Source organism: Antechinus flavipes, chromosome 6 (assembly GCF_016432865.1).
Source record: "Antechinus flavipes isolate AdamAnt ecotype Samford, QLD, Australia chromosome 6, AdamAnt_v2, whole genome shotgun sequence".
Taxonomy (NCBI): Eukaryota; Metazoa; Chordata; class Mammalia; order Dasyuromorphia; family Dasyuridae; genus Antechinus; species Antechinus flavipes.
The window spans coordinates 7733693-7758266 of record NC_067403.1 but is presented as its reverse complement, the minus strand read 5'-3'; the positions used below and the strand labels follow the sequence as shown (position 1 = coordinate 7758266).

Sequence of the window (24574 nt, the reverse complement as noted above, 5' to 3'; positions counted from 1 at the left end):
TAACAATCCCTCCTTCCAAGGAGCTCACCTTCCAATGAAGACAGGTACATGTACAAACACATATAGCCTAGATATGAAGTGAGGTACAAATAGGTACTAAGTTGTCATTTACAAGTTAGTGTGGGTGGGGGGCATTAGGAGTTATATAAAAAACTTCTACAGAAAATGGATCTTGAACTACTTACATAGAATAGGAGTCTGAGCTGGGGCGTAAGGAGAGAACACATTCTAGGAGAGTAAAACAACCAGTTCCAAGATGGGGCATCATACACTGGGGTAAGGATGAGGTGTCATGTGGGAAGAGAAGAGCTCAAAGAGTACAAGAGGGAGAGTTGTGTCTAATATGGACACAAAAAAACTTGTGGGTAATAATATAATGGGGAGAATGACGGTCCATGTGTGTTGAGTTGAGTGATGGTCCCAGTTAGGAGAGGTGAAGAAGTTGGTGAAATGGGAAGTTTTTCAAAGTATCTGAGGGGATCTCAATCTGTACATGCACAGAATTCCCAAATATGAGAATGGAGAGGAGGAACGTGACAGACGTTAAACTCTCAAACAAGAAAAAGTGGGCAGGGGGTTTTAGCAGTCACGTTAAGGAATAAAGAATGCACCTGGTCCAGATTCCAGCTCTGTACTGGAGTAGAGCATGTCTGGCCCTCGAGAAGGTGGTCAGGGACTCGGGGGCTTCTGGAAGGTTTAGGAGATGGAAGGAGTGGGGTGGGAAGAAGACTAACAGAAACGGCAGTTTGTTAATAAGAGAATGGCACTCCAGAAGGGAAGGGAGAGGGGGAAGATGGAGCAGGCTATGGGCACGGATGGGATAAGAATGAGGTGCAAAGCAGAGTAGGAGGGGAAGGGCGTTTTCCCCCAGGGAGCTTTCAGTGCTCAATCGCGGAGATTCAGAGAGAAGGAAGATAATGATGTTTGCTAGCCATGGAACCCTAGAAAACAAAGTGGGCTTCCAGGTCCCTGCTCCGATGTTGCCTGCATTTTCTCTCTCTTTAAAGGGTTGTGGTCTTGGTGTGGTCATCGTGGTCAGATGGGGAGAGGCTTGTGTCAATGGCCCTTCTTGATTGTGAAGGGCTGAATTCTGATTAATTTGCACATCTTCCTCCTCAGGAAAGGCAGCTGCGCCCTGCTGACATTTTTTGGGGGGTGACGGTGATGGAAGGATACAGGGTACAATAGGTTACCAGTTCTAAGGGGGGGGTTCACATAATTTGGTGGGGAGGCTTTGAGTCAGATGGCAAAATTTGGGTCAGTCTAGTGCTTTGTGGCAATTGTGTGGGGGTGAAGAGGAAGCAAGAGCCTTAATTATGGTAGGAGGGTGGCTCAAAAAAGCATGGCAAGACCTATATGAACTGACGCAAAGTGAAATGGGAAGAACTGGGAGATCATTGTTGAGTTACAATAATGTTGTAATAATAATCTGCAATGAAAGCCTTGGCTACTCTGCTCAATAGAGTGATCCAAGACAATTCTAAAGGATTCATGAGGAATCCTTTTCTCATTTTCTTTCTTTTTCTTTTGTAAAAATGACTAATATGAAAATAGGTTTTACATGATTTCACATGTAGAACTGATATATTGTTTGCTTTCCTAGTGAGCAGGGTAGTGGGTGAAAGGGAACGAGATAATTTGGAATTTAAAATTTTAATAATTAACAAATTATAGATTAAAAAAGCTAAAGTTACAGATTGCTGATTATGGGTAATCTGTTTTGGAGAAAAATAGATATATTATTAAATATCAGCTTTATAAAAATATGTAAAGCTATATAATTGGTTTTGATAATGCAAAGTCAGAATCCTAATTATTAATTCTGTTATTTCTGTTGCAGCAGGAGAGGACTAAATTTTATCTTGTGCTTGATGTCTTTTGGTGAATTTGGTGCTAGGACAGCACAAAAGCATAGAGTGTAGCATCGCGTTTAAGATCAGAATTCCCCTCACACTTTGATGCTTAAGGCAGTCTGGGATAGAGTCAGTGTTACAACCAGATGCCTAGCTGTCAATTCTCCCTCTTAAATGTCCTTAGGAATGAACAGTTCCTGCAGCTGTGGGGGATCTGCCACCTCCCTAGCTACAAGAGAAAAAAAATGTCAATTAAGGCCAGAATACTTGTCATCCCCAGCAAGGAGCCCTGAGCATTTCCTGTAAGCCATGGAATTCAACTTCATTTGCAGACATATGGTATAGTGTTGCTGATTCTGTAGACATGTCCTTACTAATCAGTCCTAACTGAGAAAAAATGTCATTCTGAAAAACCTAGAAATAGGTTGGTTTTCCCTCAATCTTTAAAAAAAATTTGCTTTAGATAAACAACAGCCGCCTGTCTCATTCCTGCTTAAGATACTTGAGATAATTTTCAGAGCATGTTTTCCCTGGTGTCTCTATAGTTAGACAAATATCTATATCTAAATACGTATAAAATAGTGACCTGTTTATCTGCAAAAGATTTGCTTCTGTTTCCTATTTGGGGTTTTTCTTCTTCTCCTGGAATTCAAACCCATAGTGCCCATATCTCATAGAGAATCTTTCCTAAGTGGCTGAATTATTTACATCTTATTTAAAATGTCAAAATATATAAAATTTACAAATTTGTCAAAGAAATATGCTTGACTTCCATTCATGCAAATAATGAAGGCTAAATTTATCTTCCTTTTTCTCTTTTGCTTGTGAGAAATCATTAGCATCAAGCATTCAGAGGATTTTTTTTTTTTTTGTCCATAGAACTCTTTTATTATATAATTTGAGTCTGGAGTAGCTTATCAACTATTCTAATCTTTCCTTCTTTCCAGTCTCCAATTGGAACCCAACTTCAATTCAATTGGACCAATATTTCTTAACTGTCTCCTTGTGCTTAGGCAATATGGAAGATAAAACGTGTCGGTTCTCATACAGACTCGAGTGGCTCCCCAGATATCGAGAGCAGGATTGTCTTTTGCCTGTTTTTGTATCCTTAAACATTATAATAGCTTTTTATTTTTCAAATACATGCAAAGATAGTTTATAACATTCACTTTTGCAAATCTCATGGTCCACATTTTTCTCAGACAAGAAGCAATCCAATATAGGATTAACATATGCAATTCTTCTAAACATATTTCTGTATTGGTCATGATGCACAAGAAAAAGCAAATAAGAGAGAAAGAAAAAAAAATGAGCAAACAAAAACACAACCAAAAGATGAAAATACTATGTATTGATTTACAGTCAGTGTCCATGGTTCTCTGTCTGAATGTGGATGACACTTTCCATCCAAGACTATTGGAACTGCTTTGAATCACTGTCTTATTGAAAAGAGCCAAGTCCATCACGGTTGATCATCACATAATCCCATTGTTACTGAGTATAATGTGCTTTTGGTTCTGCTCACTTAGCATCAATTCTTGTAAATCTCTCCAGGGTTTTCAGAAATCAGCCTGCTCATCATTTCTTACAGAACAATAATATTCCATAACATTCATATACCATAACTTCTTATTCAGCCATTCTCCAGCTGATGAGCATCCCCTCAGTTTCCAGTTCCTTGCTACTACAAAAGAGGCTGCTATAAACATTTTCCCACATGTGGGTCTTTTTTCCCTTTTTTACTTCATTTTTATTTATTTTAAAGATAAACTGAACTCCAGCATTACTTACTTTATTTAACATATTACCTTTTACAAGACACTTTCCTCAAAAACATCTAGAATTGGTAATGATATTACTCCTATTTTACAGAGCATGAATTTTTTTCAGGCAGGGAAAGAGGGGGCCCTCCAATATATAGATAGAGACATATACATATCTATTAATCTGTGCTATTAATTCTAGAAAATCAATAAAACAATAATTATATATACATCGATTAAGCTTGTGTGTATGTGCACGTATAAAATACAAATTTAGAGAGAACATAGGGCAAAAAGAGAGTGTGTATGAAAAAATGGATGAGTTCAGCAATCAGAAGAACTGGGTTTGATTCTGAGCTTTTTTCCTTATTACTTTAGGCAAGTGATGTAGTTTGGATCTCCATTTCCTCAACTGTCAAGTGAGTCTGTTGGACTAGATGATACTGCACATGAGCATATGTATGGATACATATATGTGTACATATAATAACAGTACATATGATATTTCATATATCATTTTAGAGTTGGAAAATGTTTTATATGTATTATTTCATTCACTCACTTCTGTGAATTAAAGGCTACAGCTATTATCCCCATTTTACTAATGAGCATCCTGAGATGAAGATGGCTCCTGGGAGTTGGGCAGCCTTGTTTGCACACTGGGAAGTGCCCAAGTCAGGATCCCCATTTTCACATTCAGTGTTCTCCACCACACCCTATTCACCACCTCTTTAAAAATGTCACCTGTGATTATTCTAATTACACATTTAAATGAACTTGACCTTTGAGGGAGTTTTCTCAGCACCAATCCATCCTAACAGTCTCTTTTCTTTTTTAGGTGGGGGGCCAAAATATGTTTTAGAATTTGCTTCCTTTCCTCTTGAATAGCTCTTGGTCCTTTTAAGAATTTCTTCATGTGTCTGTTGGCCAGTTTTTAATTGCTACAGGGTTTGGAAGAAGGACTAAAAGGGAGGAGTAAAGGAAAAGCAGGTTTTCTTTGCTGAGATTAGATAAAAGAGATTCACTACAAAGGTCAAGTTGATGTCGACATATAGAAGGGACATCCCAGATGTTCAGATACTGAAAAAAAGGAAAAAGCAGAGTAGGGGATGATCGTGCAGGGGGGAACATTGGAAAAAACCACTTGTTTCAGTAAAAAGAAACACAGCAATGTGTGTGCTGGAGTTCCTTCCCCCATCTTTCCCCAAAAGAAACAAAATATTTTGTTGTTTGTTGATTTTTTTTTTTTTTAATTTTCATCTCTGTTTGGTAAAATACATAGTAGTAATGGAAAAATTGTTCATGAATGGAATGAGACTAAGAATCAGAAACCACATGTTCTGTATAGATCTTGCTCTGCAACTGACAGCCTGTGTAGCTGTGACGCCATGACTTCCTTTACCCTCTTGGGGTTTTTACATCCCTTATCCTTAACATGAGGACTTTGGGCTGAATGATAGTTTAGATCCCTTCCAACCTCATATTAATTGTTAAATTGTCAGGGGAATATTTTGCACCTCAGACATCAGCAAACACTAAAAATTATGGGGTTTTAATTGTTTTATTGATTTTCTAGAATTAATAGCACAGATTAAACATAAAAGTGCTATATACATAGAGATATGTATATGTCTCTATCTATATATTGGAGGGCCCCCTCTTTCCTTTCCTAAAAAAAAATTTTCATGATCTATAAAATGGGAGTATATCATTTATGCTACTTACCACTTCTAGGTGGTTTTGAGGAAAGTGTCTTGTGAAAGGTAATGTGTTAAATAAATTAAGTAAGTAATACTGGGGTTCAGTTTCTTTTATCTTTAAAATAAAAACAAAGTAAAAAAGGGAAAAAAGACCCACATATAGAAAAATGTTTATAGCAGCCTCTTTTACAGGGGCAAGGAACTGGAAAGTGAGTGGATGCCCATCAGTTGGGGGATGGCTGAATGAGTTATAGTGTATGAATGTTATGGAATAGTATTGTTCTGTAAGAACTGATGAGCAGGCTGATTTCTGAAAACCCTGGAGAGATTTACAAGAACTGATGCTAAGTGAGCAGAACCAAAAGCACATTATACTCAGTAACAATGGGATTATGTGATGATCATCTGTGATGGACTTGGCTCTTTTCAATAAGACAGTGATTTAAAGCAGTTCCAAAAGTCTTGGATGGAAAGTGTCATCCACATTCAGACAGAGAACCATGGACACTGAATGTAGATCAATACATAGTATTTTCATCTTTTGGTGTTGTTTCCGTTTGCTCGTTTTTGTTTTTTTTTCTTTCTCCTGTTTTTTTTTTTTTTTTCCTTTTTGATCTGTTTTTTCTTGTGCATCATGACCAATACAAAAATATGTTTAGAAGAATTGCACATGTTAACCCTATATTGGATTGCTTGTTATCTTGAGGAGAAAGGAAGAAAAATGTGGACCAGGAAGTTTTGCAAAGGTGAATGTTAAAAACTATCTTTGCATTTATTTGGAAAAATAAAAAGCTATTAAAATCTTTGTAAAGAGTTTTAAAATAAGAGGCAATGTGATATAGCAGATAGTGAGCTAGGAGTAAAATCAGGAAAATCTAGATTTAGGTCCTAATATTTAAGACAAATACAGGCAATCTCTTGGTGTCTCTGCCAACTATTCTAGGACCTCAAATTACAAGTCAGTAGCCAGACTACATCAATGCATGGTATTTCCATACCTAGGGTTCTCCATAGTGATGAAAAACAGATTTAGAGAAAAAATTTTAAATAAAAATCAGACAGCATAATCTTTAATAGCCTTTTGAATCCCGAAAATTCTGTCTCTGTGATTGTGTGAATTAGTCATTTAGCTACAATTATGAGAATTTTGACTTTATAGCACTAAAAGAAGGATTTCCATGAATTTGGTATATTTCCCAGTGGTGACAGTCTTTTTTTTTTTAACTTGCAGAGCTTTCATTTTAAAAGTTCAGACTCTTAGCTCACCCCATTATCTGGTTCAGCAAGAGGATATTAAATCCAAATATAGGGTCTTTCACCATAGATTACATTAGAAAGAAATTGATTGATAATTTCATTGTGAAAGTTCTGGTTGAGTTTTTTCTTTTCCCTTTTCCCCCTTTCTTTTATAAAAATGAGCAGGTCTTGGGGAAGAATTAATTTTACTCTAGGGAATTTTCTATCTTGCCCTTTCTTTGTTTGAGCTATTTTCCATCTGCAGATGTGGAGAGAGCTAGAATTCCAGCAGATCAATGAGGCTCACATCTGTTCCTGTAATCTGTCCGGCCGTCACTTGAAGGTGGAATATCTTCCCTTCTCTGAGGTGACTGTTTAAACAGATGTACCTCTCTTCATTCTGGTCTAGAAAATGTCAGGTTCGCCTTCCCTCTTCTCCTACCCCTTGTTTCCTGACACCTTCACCACTGCATACTTGCAGGGCTTTTAAAGTGAAGAAAAACCAGATATTCCCCTGACTTGTCCAAGTTACTGAGCTGAACGAGGTTTCCAGATATGAGTCAAGTAAATGAGTTTTGGTAACTCAACATCAGTGAAATTTGAGTCCTGGTTGTTGGGTTTTTGTTTTTTTTTTCCAGAAAATTGAGTTCATTCTTGAGAGGATGTAATTACGGATTCCTGGCTTGGAGAACACAATCACTTTGGGATACAGAAAGAGCTAACCTACAAAATGAAACAATTTAGTGAGCTTGGTTGGCTTCTAGGATTATTTATTCTGGGGAGAGAAATAGAGAGAAATCCATCTACTGATCAATACCTTCTTTTTTTCATTTGTGTCATCAGTGCTAAATACATAAATATTAAAATTAATTAATATAGAGATCTGCTTGTGGATATGTTCATAAATATCTCTTTCATCATAGAGGTGGACATTAGGGATATGGTATGTCACCTTACTAATACGTGAAATTATATAGTTATAACACACACACACACACACACACACACACACACACACACACACACACGATTCCTTTTGATCAAAAAGGAGCCTGATGTTTTCCATTATTATCTCTGCAAATTGCTTTGCTAAGATGATTCATCCAGAATCACTCTCACTTTTTGGGGGATGTGTGAGCTTCATGATTTCTCATCACAGAATTCTGATCCTCAGATTGTTAAAATGTCTTTGTTCAAAGTGGGTTTTCTTAACAACTTTGCCTAAAATGGGGAAATCCAATCTGACTTTCCATTCTTGCTTTTCTTAATGAAGCAAGTTTTCCCAAAATGAGGAATTCCTTTGAAGGAAAAGACTCACTTGAGGCTCTTTTCAACCTCGGGTCTTATCTTGACAAAGGACAATGTGGTTTTTGGATTGACAATGTGAAATCAGTCTTCAGATCTAGAGCGAGTTGATTATGCAGTCGTGCGTTGTGGGGTTAGTGGACAGAGTCAACACTGGGACTCGGTCTATTTCTGACTTGGTTCTGCTGCAATCCTGGGTAAATCACTGCCTCAGTGATCCAGGAAACTGCTGGTTGCAGAGTGTAGACATGCATGTGTAGATGAACTTTCTCACCCAGTGATTTCCTGGAACCTCATGGAATGATGTGCTCTATCCCTATTCCTTATGGGATTTCAGAATAAAATTTCTTTGTAATTATTTTTAATGTTTTAATTTAAAAAAAAAATTTATGGTGCCTTTTTGATTTTTCCATTATAGTCTTTTCTGGATAAAAGGACATGATACCTCTTCCTCCTCTCCCTCTACCCTAAACTGAACCTTTATAATAAAAGGGAAAAAAAGTTAAATCAAAACAGATTGCCTGTACCAGGACTATATGACAGTATATACAATATATGTAATCCCTTAGCTTTTTGGAGAGGAGAGGGGTGTTTTTAATTTTCTTTTTCTTCTTTGAGATCAAAATCAATTATTACAATCATCCCAAAGTTAGCATCATTCCTGTATTCTTTTGATTTACAATGTTCTCCTCATTGCATATCGTTTTCTGCTTATTTCACTGAATCAGTTCATGATGTTTTTTATGTCATGAATTCTTTCCCTCCCTAACCTTTTGGCAGTTTGGAAAAGCCCACAGAATCCCTTTCTAAGAAAAATGTTTTTAAGTGCATAAAATAAAATAAAATACATGAGAATTCAAAAGAAACTAATTATAGTAAACAAAACCTTTTACAAAGCAACTCCAGATTGAGCCCCTAATTAGGGGTAGCTGGGTGTAGAGAGAGTGCCAGGCCTGGAGCCAGGAAGACCTCCTGGCTGTGTGCCTGTGGGTAAGTCGCCTTTCCCCATCTGCCTCAGTTTCCTCATTTGTAAAATGATATGGAGAAGGAAATGGCAATCCACTCCAGTATCTTTGTCAAGAAAATCTCTTGTGTGGTCAGGACATGATTGAAATGACTGAACAAGAATAACATTAGGTGTAAGTTATGTTTAATTTCTTAGTGGAAAACATTTTTATATATATTATAGTCCAGCTACTTTTTTCTACTTTTTTTTTTGTTAGCACAAAAAGTAATGCTTTATGAATGTAACTCTCAAAAGTTAAAGTATATTAACTGTGTACTTTTCATTGTACCTTTGAAAAATGGATTTTTCTTGAAATGCTGGCATTTTAGAGAAATAAAAAATAGAGAGAGCAGCTTCTTCTGTCAAAATAGCATTAAGTCTGGTTATCCTTGATAATAACATTGGATTTGAAGTAGTATAAAAGCACTTATGCCAAAGTAGGAAGAAGATACATAATTATAAGCCCTTGATTTAGAAAAAAATTCATTTTATTTTTTAGCTAGTTCAGTGCAAAGAAGAACAGAACATGGAGCATTTATATCTTGTTCATTTGTGATAAGTCACTCCCCATTTGGCTGTTTGCTCACAGACTTCTGTACAGAGTGATCTGCATTCTGACCGGACCGTTCAAAGAAACCTATTTCAGTTACTATGTCCAAACTCTTTGTTCTCAAACCCATGGAACACTGTAAGTTATTTGAGGACAGAGACTGTCATTTCGACCTTTTTAACCTCCAGTACTTGCATATGGCAGACACTTCAACAGGTTGACTTCAAAGATTCAATTATAGAATCTCATAACACTTAAATTTGTTCTGCAATTTAGCGTTGAAGGTGACATTCAGTTGGGGAACATCTATTTCTCATTCTGTTGTTTTTTTCTTGATTGAGATCATTCTGGATCAGCAGGGACTTGGACACGTCCAGCACTCAATATGCATCGGCTGAGATCCCTTGCTGATTGCTAATCTTCAGGGGGTAGGAGTTAAAACAATTTCTTGAAAAAACAGAAGGAAAAAAAGCCAATGACTTACATATAAATGACTATTCAGGGATAGCCTGTTACAAGAAATCCATTTTCTTCCCAGCAGCAACATTGCCTCCATTTCTAGACATTGGACTCATCCAGTATCCCTCCCCCATTACCCATGTTCACCTCTCAGTTCTAGGAGGCTTAGTGTAGGTCGAGTGAATGTTTAAAGGTGAGGCTGGCCTGAATCAAGGTGGAAACAGAATTTTGCATCTGGAAAATGAACACCTTGGCTCATATCAGCTTTGCCATTTTCTACCTGTGTAGTGTTCTTCTGCTAAAGAATAAACCAACTGTTGTCCCCTCCCCCAATTATTTGGTTCATTTTCCTCTTAATAAAATAAGGAATAAAAAAAAATCTACTTGCTTTTCCATATATAAAATCTGATTCTAGATTACACAAAAGAGCTATTTTTGCCTTCCTAACATGGGGAAGTTTCTACTCTGAGTCCTGATCATCCGCAGACAAGGAAAATCAATGATTCCCAGCGCTACTGACCACACAAAGAGAAGCTGGGCTTTCGGTCTCCCAAGCTGGGAATCTGAAAGCATTTTTTTTCTCCAATGGAAATAGTGTTATACATGATAAGAAGTTCTGGTAACTATGGTTACCATAGGATTTTTTTTTTCCCCCTCCAACAGAGCTTCAAGTACTTTGTGTATAGATTTCTGTCTGTTTTATCTAGGAACCTAACCGCCACGGAGACCAAATTTGTTGTTGTTGTTGGTAAGTGCAGCACGGTGTTCAAAACTATTTTTTTGTGTTTTTTTTTTTTGGCAAATTAACATTTACAGCATATCCCTTGTAAGGTGAGAACTAGCTGTAAACTTAGTGCAAATCTCAGCAGGAGATTTTGTCCAGAAAAGGAAAACAAGACAAATCTGTTTATCTTTTGGAAACTTGCAGATCTTCCTGGCCATTTTTGAGCTCTTCCATCCAACTGAATTCCAAGGGGGCAGGATTCCCTTCAGCTAATACCTATAGGGACAATATACCACTGGCACTTTTGTGAAATTGTATTTGATTCCATACTGCCACCTAGTGGCTGAATGAATCTGATGTCAAAATGAACCCATGACTTGGAGTAATTGACATTTTTTAAATTTAATTTTTAATTTTTAAATGGTATGTTTGAGGTCTTAGAAGCACATAGGATCAAAGATCTAGAACTGGAAGGAACCTCAGAGACTATCTAGTCCATCTCCCCCTTTTTTTTTATTTTAATAAAATAATTTAAATGACTTTCCTAGGATATAGGTTCTGTCATTTCACTAAATGACTTTTTTTGGCTTCATCATGAAAAACAATAGTCAAATAATTTTAAAGTAATTAATTACTAAGGAATGATTCATACTCAGTTTTAAAAGGTCGACTTAATATAGAAAAACATCTAGAAAATACATGAAATTCATTTTTTTAAAAACATTTAAGAATGTCACGTCATGTGGACTTGTGTGTTACATGATTTATAATTCAGTTCAACTCATTTATTAATATCTATTTAATGGTAAGTATTTTTGAGGTGCTTTGGGCTCAAAGATAAAGGAAGATATAATCTCTCTTTTCAGGGAACTTGGAGGTTTTTGGGGAAAATGTGTTGTTTGGGCAATATGTATGTATATTGAAAGGAAAGAAATAGGGAAGAAAAAAGAAGGAAGAGAGAAACAGAGATCTCAATTCCTTCACTTATGTGACGGGGGGTTAATCATTAAATCTGTATCTTGAGTTTTCCTGTAAAAATGGGTTTGGGGACCCCTTGACATCCTTTCAGATGTTATGCAGCAAAATATGCATAATGCAATGCTAAGGGTAAAGGAAATGTGAAGGGGGGAGAATGAGGAGTCAGGGAAGGCTTTGTGGAAGGTGGGCAGCTCCTGAGAAGGGGTTGGGAAGGTTCGGGAGAATATCTAATTCTCTGGACCACAGGTCAGCAGGAGAACTGCTGTGAGTCCATCTCAGAGGCCGTGTCCTGTCCCATCACATGGAAATGTCTTTTTCTTTTCTCCACAGTATTGGTGTTTTTTGTGCCTTTGCCGCAAACCAGCATCTTACCATGCAAATTAAAGGAGTTCAGCCACTAATAAAGAGCAATTTTAAAGACCTGAGAGCTCTTCTGACCCATACTCCAGAGGTAATGCCGTAATGTCTTTGTGTGAGACCATGAAATCCTGCTGTGGTAGGATGACCTGACTTTTCTGTGCAAGAGGAAGCAGTGACTTTTAAATGAGGGAGTGTGGTTTCCCGGCAAGAGCTCTGGGTTTGCAAGCAGAAAATCTGATTTTAAATCCAAATGCTGCCCATGTGTCTGACTGTGGATGCACTTTTTCACCTCCATGGGCCTTAGTCTCTCCTTTGCAAAATGGCAACAATACCTGTCCTGATGTTCCTCTCTCAGGGCCTCAGGTACCTCATCTGTCAAGTGAGGATGTTGGGACTGGCCTAGTTGCCAAGTGGTGGGGGCAGAGCCCACACACTGCAGACATTAATCATTATCTCAGGGGCCTGAAAGTATTCTGTCCAGTGAGAGTTCTGCTCCCTAAATATTCAAGACTATGTGTTGGGACAAACAATAATATTAAACATTTCATTGGATTTTTAGGAGTCTTGTAATAGAGGGAGTCTACATCTTGTTCAGAACAGAGAACCAAGAGAGATGAATTTTATTCCTTCCTTGTTAGTTAGGATTGTAATATTTTCTCCCTACTTACCTTGCAATTTTAACCATTTTCAAAATTCCAAGGGATGGATATTAAAATTTTTTTGCTTAAAAATTGACAAATTATATGCATCTAAGTATGGTTTGCTTTTGCTAAAAGCTGAGATGCTGGATAGGATTCTGAATCCATCAGTAAACATTTATAAACCATTTACTGTGTGACAGGTAGCATCCCCAGCCTTGAGAATACAACGACAAAAGCAAAATGCTTTCTTTCCCTCATGGAGGTGGTATTCTAATGGTAGAGATACCATGTACACACACGGTAATGCACCGAATAGATACAAGATGAGTACAAGGTAGTTTGGGGGGAGATGCCCTAGAATCTGGTGGAGCTCAAGAAAGACTTCCTATAGAAAACAACCCATAAACATTTATGAGAAATGTTTAATCTCTTTCTATATTTTTGTTTTCAGCAAATTGATTATCTAGTGAACCAATTCGATATCCCAAAGAATCAAGCCCTGTTAGATCTTGACAGTAAGTATTTTTTAAAAGGCCATTTTATTTCTTTTTTTTTGTAAAGACTACGAAAATCTCCCGTTAAAGTAGAGAAAGTTAAATATAAGCTATAGTAGTAATATATACAACATAAAGTAATATTCCATTGGACCTGTGTTTTTTGTTTTGTTTTGCTCTTCAAAGCCTTTGAATATAGTTTTGCCTTTTTAGTTCTGTAGTCACTGATATTGGTGTTTTATTTGCATTTGTTCAGTTCTTTCTGGAGCCCTGGTATCTCTAAGGCAAAGGAAGCTTTTCCTGCTTCTGCCTCATTCTTGTTCCTGTCAGAAAAGAGAGTTGATGGTACTAGAAGCTGCTCCCAGTATGAGTCTTCTGGTGCTCCTGTAGCTTCTCACCATTCGAGATGACCTTTTAAAAACGTATTACGACAAAATCCGTGGCCTTAATAAATAAAGCAGGCAAGAAAGTTGGGCATTGTTTACCCACCTGAAGTTAACCCAAGTCTTATACAGCAAAATGCAGCAGGCTTGGCAGTTAACTTGAAAAAACAGGACCATAATAGCTACAGATCTGAAGACTTTCAAATCTCTGTCATTCAAGTTAATTTTAGAGAGAACAAATGCAAATTACTGGAGGAAAACAATAGTTTCTTTTTTAAAAGCCATGCCATTTTAATACTTTAATTCATTTCAATCGGGATTTATTCAGTGTCTGCCAAGTACCAGGCCCTGGGATAAATGGAGAATTTTCTAATGTTTATAATTCAAATACATGTAAAACTGATTGTCTACATGCTTTTCCAGGTAAAAGCTTCCTGACCTTATTTATGGAAGAGAAAAAACTCATTGGAAGTGATTTGTAGATTAAATCAGCATACTAGAATCCTTTTAAAAAGTTTATTCCTATAAACATGTGCTGCTTCTAATTTTCTAAACATCACAAATTTGTGTGGAACACTCATTCTGCTAATGAAATCTCTAAGTCAGTTTTGGCCAAGCTAAGTTCAAGCTTGCTCAGATATTAAATGAGTGATTTCCAATTCTGGGAGATTTATTTAGGTCTTTTTTTTTCTTTGTCCCAAATGTTGGTTTTTTTGTATAATTTAGAAGAATATAGTTGTTTTGTTTTTTTAATTTATGTAAATATTGATGGAAGCTTAGATCCAGCCATCCCACGCACTTTAGATATGTGCCTGAAACATGCTTTGGGATCATGGCCCCAAAGGCTGAAGTTGGTCCAGTTCAGTGTGTCCCAAGAGGACCCATAAGGTGCTTATTACTCACGTGTGCATTTAGCTAAGAAAAAGGCTTGAGGTTTTAATTTGTCAGCCCGTTTCAACTACACTATGAGTGTCTGGAGTCTTAAGTGAATGTCTCTTCAAGTGTCATCCCGTGGGGCAAGAAGAAAATGCACCGCAGCTCCCTTCAAGCAGCCTCGTTTCTCTCTCATGCAGATATTGGACCGTTACTCGGAGGCCGAGTCCAAGATCAGTTAGGAAAGCAAGTCCTCCCAGCTCTTGATGCAGTTCTAACCATGGCAGGAGGTAAGCCCTTGTTGCACGTGATTACGAGGAATCACCACCGTGCCTTGGACACGAAGGACATATGCTGGGGGGCAAGTTACTGTAGTAGCTGGGATGCTTTCCCCTGATGTGGCCCCTCCATGGCAGCGCTGGGAGCTGGCTTTTGTGGCCAGGGGACTTTTCTCTTAATGCTGCTCCTGCATGATTATATTTATCTTTTGGATCTGGACTGGTGATTCCCTTTGTCTTCAGAGCTCTTGGGGTGAACACTCCCTCCACTGATACAGATCAAAGATCTAGAGTTGGAAAGAACTTCACAGGCCATTTAATCCAAACTGCTTCTTTTACAAATGGGGAAACTGAGACATGGGGAGGATAAGGGATAGACCGGCAACAGCCAACAATCTGTAATCATAATCCAGGATTCAGTGAGATGGAAGGATTTGCCCGTGATCACGCACCTAGTTTGTGCCACAGACAGGAAACAACAAAGTTGGCTCTGTCCACTCTAACCCTAACCCTAAATGCGCCACATCATCTCCTATGTGTATTTATAGCATGGAGACTTTGATTATGCTTAAGGAATAAGTTACTGTTAATGCTATGGTTATAGAATGAATTATTCTAACTATCTCTTAGAAATTAGTATTTTAAAAGCTCCTATGCAAAATATTTTTATTAAATATGTCCTTTTTGTAGCTGTATAGTCAACCGCTAACTAACGATTTTTTATTTTCCTGCAGTTCTGTTTCTATTATTTTTTCTAAATAATACATTTCCATTATTTAAAGATTCATCCTTTTTGTACCTTACTAATAAGACTTGAGGGCACCATTCTTTTAATTAATAATTTGTGAGTCTCCGTTGTCTCAGAGTACTGTGCTTGGTGCAGGGAGAGACACAGAGATCAGATAAGCTAGTCCCTGCCCTCATGAGGTTTACCCTCTTGCAGGCGGGATGAGGTGCAAACACAGAGAATCAGCATCTGCATCCCTGATACGTGTAATAGAGACATCGGAAATGTAGCGCTTTTTGAAGCTTGCAGGTGAAGGTTCTTACTGAGGGGACCTTTAGGGAAGTTTGGAAGAAGAGATAATAATATTGGAATAAGGCTCTGTAGGATGCATGGAAATTCAGCAGGTGGAGATTCGGAGGGAGAGCATTCTAGGCTGGGCTCAGGGTCACACAGCTCCAGAGTGTCAGAAGCCAGATCTCATTAGGACCATGAGTCTTCCTGAGACTCTGGCAGTGCTCCTCCACTGGCAGGACAAAAATGAACCTCTGCTGCGGGATGCCCTTTGCTCTCTCTCAGACTGATGCTAGTGGCAAGATTAGCCCCCAGATGGGTCAGTTGTAAAACAGAGGGCTGAGATGTTGTCACGGGACAGATAGTGAGTCGGGTGCCATAGAACTGTAGATGTTGAAGAGCCAGAAGACTATGTTCTCAAGCATTAGCTTGATACTTCCCTAACATATTAGCCATCTGGTGACCTTGGACTGAAGGCAACTTGGAAAAATGGATTTGAATGAGGAAGACCTCAGTTCAAAATCCATGTCATACATAGCCTGTAGATATGATGTATCCCCATCAGCAAGTCCCTGAATTTCTCTGTGTCTCAGTTTATTCATTTGTAAAGTGAGATTTTCTAAGATCCTTTCCAACTCTAAATCTATTCTCCTATGAATTCACTTCCCATTTCTTGGTCTCAGATGTCCTTATCTGTCAAGTGAATGGATTTTAGTCTAAGGACTTCTAATTCTAAAATTATAAAGCTATGATCCTATGTAGTCTCTAAAGTTTGGTTTTCTCATCTATAAAATGAAGCACTTGGACTAGATGATCTCCAAAGACCCTTCTAGATTGTGAATTCTATGATTTTATGTTATATAAGCATGAATTGATAAGAATGTTTTGGATTTCCCAAATGACTAATGTGTAAAAGATGCTTTTATCTCCAATCTATCATTTCCTTTTTCTGGTTACAAGTGATTGGTGGTCACCACAAGTTAATAGTCCCCTTTTTTGCCATTCTTGATTTTCCCTAGTGCTGATATTTTCCCAAGTAAAAAATGCTGTGTTTACTGGGGGAAAGAATAACTCTACCTGTCTTAGGTATCTCATTCTTAAATTTTAGATGGCTGCTCTTGATATGGTTAAACTGAAGAAAAGGCAAATTTTCTAAATAAAATTTTAAAATCCTTTTCCCAGATAGCATAGATGCTCAAGACACTGGGGCAGAATCTTGATTCTCCCAATAACTAACTCTGTGTCCCCTTGGAAAAGCTTTCAGCATTTGTATGTGCCTTTGAAATTACTGGGTTAGGCTAGAAATCTCTAAGGTCCCTTATAATACTAAGCATTGCATATTGACACGAATTCAAAAGTTCCATGAATTCAATAGTTTTACTGTTTCAAATTACAGAATCTCCAGCTTCAAGAGGGAAGAATTGCTTCCTGAGGGTTTTTTTCCTGTCAATAAGATGGCAATCATCACACATTCAATCTCTGTCTTGTGCTGAAAAAATTTATACCATTACCTCTTATTTTAAACTCTTAGAATAAACCCTGAATGAAATTTATTCTTTGATGTCTTTCAGACTCTTAAAATAAGGTAAACTGTTTACCTAGAATATCAGACTGAATCAGAAACCTGGGTCCAGTTCTCCCATTGGCCACCTTAGCTGTTAACTTATGAAATAACTTAACCTCTCTTAGATCCAATTACTTTTTCCCTTCTCTCTCTCTCTCTCTCTCTCTCTCTTTCTCTCTCTCTCTCTCTCTTTCTCTCTCTCTTTCTCTCTCTCTCTTTCTCTCTCTCTCTCTCTCTCTCTCTCTCTCTCCCCCCCCCCCCGTCTTCTTCTCTGCCACTTTCTTCCATTACATCTCCTTTTTACTCTCTGTCTGTCTGTCTCCCCTGTCTTCTGCTTCTTTCTTTCATTATCTCTCCTTTTTATTCTCTTTCCTCTTCTATCCTCTAACCAAAATACATGAAATATACTGTAGTTCTGGGGAAAATTAATAAATATATGCAGGTATGTATTTATTGTCTTTGGGGACCAAGTGAGATATGAAAAGACATTTTGCTCATGATCCTAAAATGATTTAGGAAGTCTGATTGTGTCTATACCCTAAAAGTCTTTGACCAGATCATCATATTTTCCTCATTACCTATCATTTTTTTGCTCTTTTTTTTTTTTAACTTATAGTCAAAGTGGAAAGGGCTACCAAAGGTAAAAACCCCCCAAACCCCAATCCCTGAGTAAAACGTGTGCTCTGTGCTGTGGAGTCTCTATTCTAGTACACTGATCCTCATTTTGGTGTATTTTCTCCTTGTGTGTGCCTAGTTCTATCTGTGCTGTGTTTTCTTTTTCTTGGGTAACACAGTGAAGTCTTGGCTGATGCTCTTTATGATATGAGTTGCTTCAATTCTCAGGGAAAAGGCTCTTTGAAAAAGCATTTCAGCTTGAGTGTTGATTGATTTGATGAACACAAGCCTGGGCACCTGGAGGCTGAATTCATTGAATCCACTTGGTAGCCTCCAGCCAGGACTAGGTCTCTGTTATTCAAGTCAGAGCTTCCCTTGGACAACAGTTCATGAGATCATGTGGATTGGATACAAAAAAAGCTGACATTTCTGTGGCACTTTTAAAGTTTAAAAAGCAATTCCTTTAGAATAACCTACAAGATTAGTTTTGCAACTATTACAATCCTCATTTCATAGATGAGGGACACTAAGACCCCCAAAGAATCAAATTTCTGGGGGTTCCTCATGGGCAAAATGGCACAGGTTGGACTCAGATGTAGGCCTTCTGGTTGCAAAACCAATGGAACATGGCTCTACATTGAGTCTTGGCTTGGAATCAAGAGAGCTGGGTGTTCTAGGCGATTACCCGAGTTTGGCACTCTGGCAGTGTTTAACCAACACTTTTATCTGTCTGTGGAACATGATGTGACCAAGTTTGCTCAGAACATAGACGTTGGTGCTCTTTCATCAGCTGAGCACTTTAACATGTCTCCATCAATCATTTGGCCAAGTCTCAATAGGCAACAAGACTCATCCAACTCATTCATCCCACCCCCTTGTGGCCAATTCCTGCTGGCTACATAATACAGTTTTATTTGAATTCTGCGGTCCCATGATTTTATTTGACTCCCACATTCATCAAAAAAATAACTTTTAAAAAAGAGTCTTAACTGTGGTCATTGAATTTAGACAGTAGTTGATTCTTTAAAAGAAAGAGAAGGGTTACACTGGACGTTCAGGCATTTGACTGTTTTTGTATGGGGAAAGGTAAGGCATTTCTTAGTATAAATTTTGGTCCAAATCAGTGCAAATTCGAGGCCTTCTCAAGTTCTCAATCACACTATGGAGTGTTTACTATGTGGGGCGCTGAGAGAGCTGAAGATTTCATCCTCCTCTATTCTCGGGGCTTGTCGTCTCCAGGGCTCGTGGAGGGAGATGGATTTCTTCTCCGTCAGGGTAGCTGTAGAGAAAGGCTTCCTGGTAAAGGTTGCATTTGCTCTGAACCTTGGACGCTGAAGGACCAGTCAGTCCATGGCGGGAGGACCACCCCATTGTGACTTCTCTGGCGGTGATTCTCTCCCCGCTCTCCTGGTTCCTAACCCAGGCTCCTCCAGGGCAGTGAGGATGCCCTGTTGTCCCGTGATGGCCGGGGTGTCTGGGATTGGTCACTGGCCTCTGGTAGAAACCCAAAGGAGGCTCTGGCTACCAGACTTGAAGAGAAGCTGTTTCTTTATGGCCCCCAGCGCCCAGAATATGTTCCCGATCGCCTCTGGAAAAAAAATGGCCCTGAATTGGAAGGTCCCTAGATAGTTGCTCCTTTGAAGTCAGCAAGAGTCGATTCTCATTCGCCAACCGGCGGGCTCCCCGTATCCTAACAAGCGTGCCGTCCGCCCACAGCGATCCGAGAAACCCGGGAGTCCCTGGAGAACGTGAACGCCTCCATAGAGATCCTCCGGGAGGGCACCCACAGGCTCAGCGCCAACCTCTCCGGGGCCAGAGAGAACCTCAGGAACACCCTCAACGACGCCGCCTGCTCCGAGGCTCAGGCTGCCTCCACCTGCAGCGTCATCAGGAACTCGCTGAACCAGCTGAGCATCAACGCCAACTTCAGCCGGGTGAGGAGGGCTTCGGGGTAAGGAGGCTCCCGGGCGAGGAGAGCTCCCGGGCTAGGAGGGGCTCCGGGGTGAGGAGGGCTCCGGGGGGAGGAGGGCTCCGGGGGGAGGAGGCTCTCGGGGGAGGAGGGCTCCGGGGGGAGGAGGCTCTCGGGGGAGGAGGGCTCCGGGGCGAAGGGGCCTCCCGGGTGAGGAGGGCTCCGGGGGGAGGAGGGCTCCGGGGGGAGGAGGCTCTCGGGGGAGGAGGGCTCCGGGGGGAGGAGGCTCTCGGGGGAGGAGGGCTCCGGGGCGAAGGGGCCTCCCGGGTGAGGAGGGCTCTCGGGTGAGGAGGCCTCCCGGGTGAGGAGGGCTCCGGGGTGAGGAGGCTCCCGGGCGAGGAGAGCTCCCGGGCTAGGAGGGGCTCCGGGGTGAGGAGGCTCCGGGGCAAGGAGGGCTTCCTAGCAAGGAGGGCTCTGGGCGAGGAGGGCTCCCAGGCAGAGCTCCCTGACCCCTCCAGCTCAGCCGGCCCGTCCCAAGGGGAAGGCAGCTTATGGTCCCAAGGGGAGGGCACTTATGCTCCAAAGCAGTGATCTGCCAAGCTCTGTTTGGGAAGGTAGAATGAAGGCGGACTTCCTGCGCTAAAATCCATCGCTCTGTAGTGTGAACATGAGCTAGAGGGACCCCCGAGAGCTCTCAGATCACATAGACCTTTTACAGAAATGCGTATGTTGAGGTTTTTGAGAGCAGTTTTCCCTCTCTGGCTCAGTCACTGGCTGTTCTAAGTTCTTTACTCCTCGGCAGCCCGGTACTTCCTGAGGGTTCGCCTAACAGGTGTCCAATTTAATGCTGACTCCCTAAGAACTATGCCCTGCTGTGGCTCAGACTCCGGAGAAGCACCCCCACCCCCACCCCCAGCTTCCTTGGAGCAGAGATCACAGGCAGCTCTCACTGTTCCCTGCCCACACTTGGACATTTTTAAACGAGCTGGATCCAGCCAACTAGGGGTCAGGAAATTGTGGCTCAGCCCTTGGGTCCAAGGTATGCCAGCTGAAGAAAACCCTCAGGATAGATCCAGTTGTTGACGCCTGAGCGGAGGGAACTTTCTCCCTAGGATTGGCAAGGACTGGCTTTGCTTCTTTCCCCATCTCTTAACACAGTGTCTAACTCGTGGTAAGTAAATGATCATTGACTTATTGATAATCAACATGGTTACATGTTTTGACTTTTTTTTTTTTTTTGGGGGGGGGTCTGCTCCCTTTTTAGCTTCCACCAGTGACCTCACAGCTTGCCAAAGTCAACGATGTTCTTAGAATTGATTTAGCCCATCTGGTCCAAAAGGTATGTTATTGCTAATTACTTCAGATTATTCTGTTTAATTTAGAATGGTAGAAATGTATGGGGCAAGGTGGGATGGGATGGTAGTTTGCGGCAAGAGAGAGAACGCTGAAATATTGGAAATAGGATCTTGTAGGAAATGGGAAGGTGGTGTTTTCCTCAAGATCATTTTAATTTTATATTCTGTTGCTGGGACTCTACTTGAAACCTTTGCAGCTTTGGAGAATCCAGAGATTAGGCTTCTGTGCTCTAGGCTTTGAAAAAGTAAGACACTCTCCTTGCATTAGAATGGGACTTATTTTAATACAGTCCCATTCGATGGAATCCAATTATCTATTTAATTTCTAGTACAAAATTTTAGTTTCATTGCAAGAAGGAAAACATGTTAGGTATGTATTTAAGGATATCATGGAGGAAATAAGGGAAAGAAAAAGAGGTAGATATATGAGTGCAAGAAAGGATGGTCTAAGTGCTGAACTGGAACCCAGAAAAATATCAAAAGAACCAGAGGAAATCCTTAAGTGCATTGAATGCACCTTCTTTGGAGAAAGAGGATGATCAGAAATTTCACGGGTAAAGTGGCAGGGATGGATTGTAATCCGTACTGATGGAAAATCCCATATTGCTGAAATCTGAGATCCCTAAAGTATCCAGCTACTATACACACATACACATGTGACACACATGTGAGTAAAGTGAGTATATGAAGAATTAGCTTTGTGCATGTATATTTAACATGCATGCTGTCATAGATGTGGTTGGACTTGGCAATTCATTCAAATTGATCTTTTTATCTCTGACTCTGTCTCTGTTTCTCTGTCTCTGTCTTTTTCTGTCTTTCTCTGGGTCTGTTTCTCCCTCCCTCCTTCCCTATCTCTATGTCTCTGCCTCTCTCTGTGTGCATCTGTCTCTCTATGTCTCTTTCTGCCTCTTTCTCTCCCTCTCTTTCTCTGTCTTCTCTCTTTCTTTCTGTCTCTGCCTCAGTCTCTGTCTCTCTCTAGCTCTGTCTCACAGTCTGTCTCTATCTCTGTCTCTTTTTCTCTCTGTGTCTTTCTCTCTGTCTCACATACACACACAGATCTTTTTTCTGGTCATTCCATATATATGAATGTACTCCCTCCTTTCCTTTTCCACAAGTCTTCTTCCTTTAACAGCTCAAATGCTGTCTTCCATATGAATGTTTTCCTGATTTCCTCAACTGCAAAAGCCCTCCTTCCCAAAATACCATATATATTGGACGACTGTATTTATTTTAATTATTCTTGGTAGTACATGTTACTTGGCATCTGCCCTGTCAGATGCTAATAAGTTTCTTATGAGTAAGAATTATTTCATTTATCATATTTGCGTGCCCAGCACCTAGAACAATGTTTGACACATAGTAGGGACTTAAGAAATGCTCATTTGTTGATCTCTTATTGCCGATCTTCATGTATCTAACCACTATGTATTCTGCAAGGCAAATTTTCACCTTGACGTCCCCTGCCCTCAGGAAGATTATAATCTTAATTACTTCTACAGTATGAGGTAGCTGGATAAATAAGACCCATAATTCATTTCAACAAGTATATTTAAGTACCTGTTCTGTGTGGGACACTGTGCAGAACATTGAGACTAGGAATAGTTGCCGTCTTCACAGAAAACCCGTGTACTTGGTGAGAAATGACTGAACCTATGTTCCATTATCACTAAAACACTTAATAGCTATGTGACTCTTGACTCGTCTGTCCCTCGCTTTCCTTATCTTTAAAATGGGAATAATAACAACACTTATTATGGTTGCCATTGGGATCACAGGAGATGATCTTTGCAAAGTACTATATAAATGAATGTCAGCTATTACTATTATAATTATTATTGAAAGACATGCAATTTAGAGACACTCTAGGGAACATGAGTTGATATCATTTGAAGGGGACAGAGCAGTAGCATGGAGAGGCTTTGCATAGGAGGGGATACCCACGAAGGAAGCGGAATTCTAGTAGTCAGAGGGAGGCTAGAGTAAATCTCAGACATTAAGGACAATCGTACAAAGGGATGCGAGAAATAAAATACCAGATTGGTGAAATTGCTAGAATAGTCTAGTAGAAGATGTGGCTGGAACCTAAATGTATAAAAATGATGATCATAAAACAGGTAATTATGGAAGGCTAGAGTCACAGGGAGCAGTTCAGATCATCAAGGGACAGAATATTGTGGAGCCTCAGTGAATGGCTACGTGTGAGAGATCATCCAGAACAGGAGAATAAGGATGCTGGGAGAAGAAACAGAAGTGTCATGAAAGTTATGATGTCAAGATCCTTCTAACTTTTATTTTTATGACCTATAATGTAAACGTGATAAAACTGAAAAAAGCTATTTTATATACACAAAAATCTGACCAAACTCTGATAATGCTTAACTTAAAGCAAACCTAATATATGGAAATTTATATTTAGTAAAAAAAAAAAAAAATTAAGGTAATCCTTTTTATACTCTGTGATACCCCTACAGGCAGAACAACCACAAAATAGTTTACCAAGATACCAGATGAACACTGGAGCTGCCAGTAACAGACCCAGACAAACTCAGTAAATAAGAAATGCAGCCAATGTGCATAAACTTTTAATGGAGACATTTGAAAAAGATTGAAAAAATCCATTTCTTAAATCTCAAATTTTACTATATTATTTATACTTTGTGATTAGTAAAGTTTATTAAAATTTTTTGATGCTAGCTCCTCTCCCACAGCTCCCTGTGGGTACAGATCTCCAACTTTGCAATGGAAATAAATTGGAAAAATATATTTCACAAATTCACTTTATAGCTAAATTTTCAGGAACGTATTTTCATAAAGATATCTCGTACCTTATTTTTATATGAATTAATTAAGTCGCTCCCTCTTCCTGAGATTGTCATGAGGATTTGTAAGCTAATATTTGTTTTGAATTTCTTATTGAAGAACATTAATCAAGTGTTTTGCTGGAAAGTGACTTTTTAAAAAAAATCTAAAGGAGCAAAGGGAAGTTGTTCTTAGTGTTATTTTTATGTGTTAGTCAAATATTACATTTATCTTGTAATTAATGATAAAGAATAAGTATGAATCATTTTTTTCATTATTGTGTGAATCTTTATTTTCCCCCAAAATATTTTAGGGATATGCAGCATTTAATAATACGCCTAAATTGGTGCAGAATCAAACTGAGAATATTGTAGCAGGTAAGACTGATAAAATACACTGTAATTTTCCATCTCTGGCTGGTGCTTGCATTATAATATCTGAAATGTGCTTTGCTAATTAAAGAAATGCTTTATCCCTGGGAAATGACAGGTTAACTTTCTTTCACTTGCATGGTAGCTATCAGATAAGGATCAGCAAAACAAAAACCGACAGTTATTTCGCTTTTTCTTCTAGCTTAATATTTTCAAGGAGTATACCATGTATTTATTGGGACTTCCATCATGATGTCAGACCTTAGACTGAGGTCATTTGGCTGATTGTCCAAAGATCATGATAAATCTAAATCAACACGAGCCCAAGTGACATTAA

The 24574-nt window shown here is 39.3% G+C and overlaps 1 protein-coding gene across 5 annotated transcripts in view; it reads left to right on the top strand.

Annotated features, from left to right (window-relative positions):
- PROM1 (prominin 1) overlaps positions 1–24574 on the top strand; it is a 132398-nt gene that overhangs the window by 69256 nt on the left and 38568 nt on the right. For all 5 annotated transcript variants that reach the window (XM_051964061.1, XM_051964060.1, XM_051964059.1 and 2 more), the window contains exons 5-10: positions 11905–12025; positions 13027–13090; positions 14526–14615; positions 19517–19734; positions 20974–21048; positions 24180–24243. In XM_051964061.1, the coding sequence (XP_051820021.1) occupies positions 11905–12025; positions 13027–13090; positions 14526–14615; positions 19517–19734; positions 20974–21048; positions 24180–24243 (632 nt within the window). The remainder of the gene's footprint in view (positions 1–11904; positions 12026–13026; positions 13091–14525; positions 14616–19516; positions 19735–20973; positions 21049–24179; positions 24244–24574) is intronic.